Genomic DNA, 6,012 nt, shown 5'->3' with positions numbered 1-6,012 from the left:
GCTCAGGACTGTTATATGACGTGTCTGAAGCCAACTATGCAACATCAGGGAAACAAGATGCCTGTAACCATGGTAACAGGGCCGGAACAATTAACTGAAGTAGAATTGACAACAGGGGATAAGAAGGTATTAATTGGTGAAGACCTTTCTCCAATAATTGAAGCCAATTTGATAAGTTTCTTAACCATGAGGCTAGACGCTTTTATATGGGATCATGGAGACATAACGAGAATCGACTCAAATGTCATTACGCACAAGTTGAATGTAGACCCTAGCTATACACCCGTACAACATAAATGAAGGAAGTTTGCAGCTGACAAAAACAATATAATAAATGATGAGGTGGAAAGGCTCATCAAGGCTGACATGATTAAAGAAGTTGATTACCCTGAATGGTTAGCAAACGTCGTCATCGTACAGAAGAAAAATGGGAAATGGAGATTTTGTGTTGATTACACAGATTTGAACAAAGCTTGTCCTAAAGATCCTTATCCATTACCTCACATTGACACCATGGTGGATTCAACGGCTGGTCATGAATTACTCACGTTCCTGGATGCGTCGAGTGGCTTCAATCAAATCCAAATGGAACCGTCTGACTGCGAAAAAATTGCATTTATAACAGACAGGGGGATATATTGTTATCTGGCCATGCCATTTGGATTGAGAAACGCTGGAGCTACGTTTCAGAGACCGGTCAATAAAATGTTTACAGAAAAAAATAGGACGGATAATGGAAGTCTACATTGACGACATGGTCGTCAAGTCTGTTAACACAGAAAGTCATGTACGTGATCTTCAACAAGTTTTCGATATACTGAGGTCATATAACATGAAGTTAAACCCATCCAAATGCAACTTTGCTGTGTCATCAAGAAAGTTCCTTGGACACATGATGACAAGAAAAGAAATTGAAGCAAGTCCAGAACAAGTTAAGGCAATCTTCGAATTAAAAAGTCCATCGAACGTCAAAGAAGTACAGAAACTTACAGGAAGAGTGGAAGCTTTGAACAGGTTCATTTCACGTTCGTCTGACAGATGCAAGCTTTTTTATGACGTGTTGAGGAAGAATAAAGGATTCTTGTGGTCTGAAAAACATGAGACTGCCTTGAATGACTTGAAGAAATATCTGACTACACCACCACTTTTCTCCAAACCCGTTCCAGGAGAGGACTTGTACGTGTATTTGTCGGTAACTGATCATGCAGTAAGTGGCGTTCTTGTCAAAGAGGATGAAGGCGTCCAGTCGCCTATGTATTACGTCAGCAAGAGCTTATTAGATGCAGAAACAAGGTACACATCTCTTGAAATGTTAGTACTTGCGTTAGCCATGACTTCCATTAAATTGAGACATTACTTTGAGTCATATAAGATACATGTCATGACGAACTTCCCTTTGAGGAATATCTTAAGTAAACCTAATTTAACAGGGAGAATGGTGAAATGGGCAATACGACTAAGTACTTATGACATCACTTATGACACGAGAACTGCGATAAAGTCACAAGCTTTAGATGATTTTGTGGCTGATTTTAGTCCAAGCCAAATGACAGATGCTGAGCAGGAGTTTCAGGGAGTTCTTTCAAGGGTAGACATGAAGCTCTGGACGTTGTATACTGATGGGGCTTCTAATCTCAATGGAACGGGACTGTGGCTTGTCCTCAAATCGCCACAGGGGGATATGATAGCCCAATCAATATGATGTGACTTCAAAGCCATGAACAATGAAGCTGAATATGAGGCATTAATCATGGGACTCACAATCACTAAAGATGTGAAGATAAAAAACATTGATGTTAATTGTGATTTGTTACTTGTTATCAATCATGTCAAGGGATCTTATGAAGCTAAAGATCCTAAAATGGTGGCTTACCTCGACATCACAAAAAGACTAATCAACTACTTTGACAACTTCAGCATAGGACAGGTCCCAAGGGAAAATAATGTGTAAGCTGATGCATTGGCTGGATTGGGAGTTGTGTTCAGAAACTTAGACCTCAACAACATCCCAGTAGTCCACATCATGAAGCCTGCTATGGAAAAACTAGCTCATGGGACAGAAACAATGTCTCTTGATCAACATAATGACGACACCAGTGAAAATATAGATGACTGGATAAAAATATTCAAAGATTACTTACAATTTGGAACAGTGCCAGCCAACAACAATGAAGCAAGGGTTCTCAGGATGAAAGCATCAAGGTTCACGGTCATAAATGGGGAATTATTCAAGAAATCTTCCACAGGGCTGCTGTAAAGGTGTTTGTAAAGGCATGAAGCAGACATGGTGTTAAGAGATGCACATGAAGGTGAATGCAGAAATCATACTAATGGAAGAAATCTGTCTTTAAAAATTCTATGCTTGTGATACTATTGGATGACGCTAAGACAAGATGCCCTGAACTATGTGAAGAAATGTGATGCCTGTCAACTACATGCACCTGTCATACATCAACTATCCGAACAGCTCCATATATCTATTCCATCTTGGCCTTTCATGAAATGGGGAATGGACATTGTGGGAAAAATGCCACCAGCACCCGGACAGAGAGTGTTTATGTTGGCCATGACCGATTATTCCTCGAAATGGATTGAGGCAGAGGCATTCAAACAAGTGACATCAAAGAAAGTAATTTCATTCATCAAAAGAAATATTCCTTGCAAGTTTGGTGTACCATCTGAAATCATTTGTGCCAATGGATCACAATTCATCAGTGACAAGACGGAAGCATTTTGTAAACGTTGGAATATTGATCTGATTAAGTCGATGCCAAGATATCCTCAAGCCAATGGGCAAGCCGAATCAAGCAACAAGATCATAATCAACAACTTAAAATGACGGCTGACGACTTGCAAAGGAAAGTGGGCTGAAGAATTGCCATGGGTATTATGGTCAGATAGAAAAACTCCAAAGACGTCTACAGACACCTTATAGTCTAGTCTATGGTACTGAAGCTGTGCTACCAACAGAGATTATGGTGCCAACGGCAAGATATGGACTCTTGACAAATGACGTGAACAATGCAGAATTGTCACATGACAAGGACACAGTAGATGAGATGAGGGAAATGGCAAAGATCAGAGTAGCTGCTTATCAACAAAGAATAGCCAATGTCTACAATAAACATGTTCACATAAAGAATTTTCATGTTGGCAACATGGTGTTAAGGAAGACATTCTAGAACACGATGGACGTGATGGCAGGGAAGTTTGCTGACACTTGGGAAGGGCCTTACCTTATAGACGTTGTCATAGGACGTGGAGCATACCGACTGTCCACTATGGATGGAACGCAAGTACCAAGAGTCTGGAACGCTTTACACCTAAAACTTTATCAAGTGTAAAGTTTTCTATCTCATCTTTTTAATTTTTTGATTTTATAAGTTATTGATCAATAAGTCGATTAGGACATAGATAGTTTTTGCTTGTCATTTGTGTTTGGCATGACATTGTATGATGTTTGTTATCGTTTGCTTTTGGTAGAACATCAATGGGAGATCAATTTTATGATTCAAAGTTATGAATTACCTTACTATGCAATGTGGTTATGCTTTCAAAGTTATGAATTACCTGAGTAAGATATATGATATTATGCTTGTAGAATCTATGCACATTTGCACTTTAATTCCATAAAATTTCACAACATCGCTCTATAGCTACATAGAATAAAAACTCTCGAAGGGCTGATCACCCGGTTTCAATTTTTGCTAATTTGCAAGTGTCATACGCACTTGACAAATTTAGTTGACAATAAAAGCGCTATGACATTCATTACAAAAAATCACAATACTTACGTATCCACATGACATTCTACGAAATTATAAAAAATGATATGGTGAGTTTCAAGAGGGAATAAGGCCTTTTAACCACCCTACGAGTGCGTGCACCGACGTATGTTAACGAAGTGATGTAATAACAGTTTTATCAACAAAAATATATAATTTTACAGTATAACATGACGACATACGCTAACATTAGCAATTACGTGAAAGACGACCGATAATGACAAACTAAAACAACATATTAAGATAAGTGTATCTCCTAAAATACTACGCATCGGAACTCCCCGAGACAAACATGTATTGAAGGTATACATATGCGGTCTCGATAACAATATTCAATCAACATCAAATGATCCAATCATACGAGAAGATTGTAAACTCAAAGAAATGAAAACCCATAATGATAACGATTCAAAAGATGCAAAAGTCACAATTTACGATCAACGAAACAAAACAAAATTCCCCGTCTAAAAGATGAAACAGGAATCCAATGTAGCAACATAAAAAACCAAAGTACAAAGCAAAAGTTCATTAAAATAAAGTGATAACATTAAATTACTCCTTGTCAGGACTGTTATCATTAGGGGACTTAATTTCAGTGTCTTCATTGGGAGACTTAAATTCGTCTAGAGGGAAAACGTCATCAGGAAAGTCCTTGTTATAAATCTTGACAGTCTCCAGTACATTCCAGGACTTCCACCCGCCTCAATGATACTCCAGCATAGTGTCCACCCTAGTACGCATGATCTGCTGGTGGACAACCTTCTCAGCTTCAGAGCGCATGACGTTTTCAAGAGACTGTACTTTAGTTGCGAACTTATCAAACTCCCTTTGAAGGTCATTCATGCTCACCAATCTCTCCTTGGGAACTCTCTCTGCAGTCTCTAGCTTTTTGACGCAAGACTGATGTTCCTCAGCAAGCTCCTTAACCTTCTGCATCTTATGGTTATAGACCTCACAGGCAACCAACACACTTTGAAGTGTCTACATAAAACAGGAAGAAGCAGAAGTTTATAGATATCTACAGAAAGTATAAAACAGAGAGAAAATGAGTACATATTTAAAGGAGTGAAATCGGACTTACGTGAAAGGAGTAGCCTGCTGCGTTGTCAAGAATGTCTTCAAGATCCTTAGCAGAGAGTTCCTCCATTAATTGAGGGAGCACCATGTCATCAAGAAAGTATGCAAAGGTGTGGGGGTCAGCACGAACATAGTAACTTCGAGTCAGGAGAGGCATGGGAACATCGGAGCTAATGGTAGTCACAAATGGGTTGACACGAATATTCTTAGTTAAAGGGCTAACAGGAGGGGTTAACAAAGGGTTGGACAACAGAGGGGCTTTAGAAGAACCAGTCTCAGTAGACTTCTCTTCACGACATCTATTGTTAAACAAATCTTTACCGGATATTAACAAAGGTTTGATAATGGGGGGCTTAAACTCTACAATTAGAAAGCAAGGCTCAATCCAAGATAAACAGTAAATCCAAATCCAAAAAGCTAGAAACAAATATGACATAAAAGAGAAGACACGATGCATACCTTTGGCATACATGCGTCCTGAACTCATCTCAATATTATGGTCACTCTTGGGGCTTTCTAGGGTCTCGGAAGACAAACTCTGTATCGCATGCGCCGGCTTAATGGCAGAGGACACAACCAACTTCCCTCCGGTCCTCTGAGCAATAGATTTGGACCCAGCCTTCCTAGAAGCACCCGCCTCATTTTTCAGTTGAGTCTTCTTCAAGTTGACAATAAAATCATCTACATTCACTCTACTAGCATTGTGAATGGGACGACCAAGACAATTGGGCCAGAGTCTTTCAGAAACAGGCAGAGCCCGAATTTTAGCTACAATAGCTTTTGTCACCTCATCACTTTCGTCAAACTCGAAATCACAATCTACATGCAAATGATTAAAAAAAATAAACAAGTCGTGGTGTATACAACTACGAACAGGAACATATGAACAAAATATGAGAATAAGAAACACTACAACGATAATGGAATTACTAGACCATAAGGATAAATGAATTGAGAATCAATAACAAGTATACAAAGGAAAGGCATACAAGTATAGGAAAATTACCCGCGTTGTTCCAACGTTCAAGCAGATAATCAAAATCTTCTCCTAACGACTTCTTCTCAGCAAATACGTAATCCTTTTTTCCAATTTCGATCATTGACCATCTCATTGTTCAATATCAAGGGATCTTCAGTGTCTTTATTGGTG

General features: G+C 39.0%; 1 protein-coding gene across 1 annotated transcript; it reads left to right on the top strand.

The window, feature by feature from the left end:
- Positions 1-2,377: 2,377 nt before the first annotated feature.
- LOC141701261 (uncharacterized) lies at positions 2,378-3,182 on the top strand. The gene is made up of 2 exons (XM_074504949.1): positions 2,378-2,629; positions 2,859-3,182. Exons 1-2 carry the CDS (start codon positions 2,378-2,380, stop codon positions 3,180-3,182), a joined length of 576 nt encoding a protein of 191 aa, XP_074361050.1.
- The last annotated feature ends 2,830 nt before the right edge of the window (positions 3,183-6,012 follow it).

The sequence above is a fragment of the Apium graveolens genome, chromosome 2, assembly GCF_009905375.1.
Source record: "Apium graveolens cultivar Ventura chromosome 2, ASM990537v1, whole genome shotgun sequence".
Classification (NCBI taxonomy): domain Eukaryota; kingdom Viridiplantae; phylum Streptophyta; class Magnoliopsida; order Apiales; family Apiaceae; genus Apium; species Apium graveolens.
This window is presented reverse-complemented; position numbering and strand designations above follow the sequence as displayed.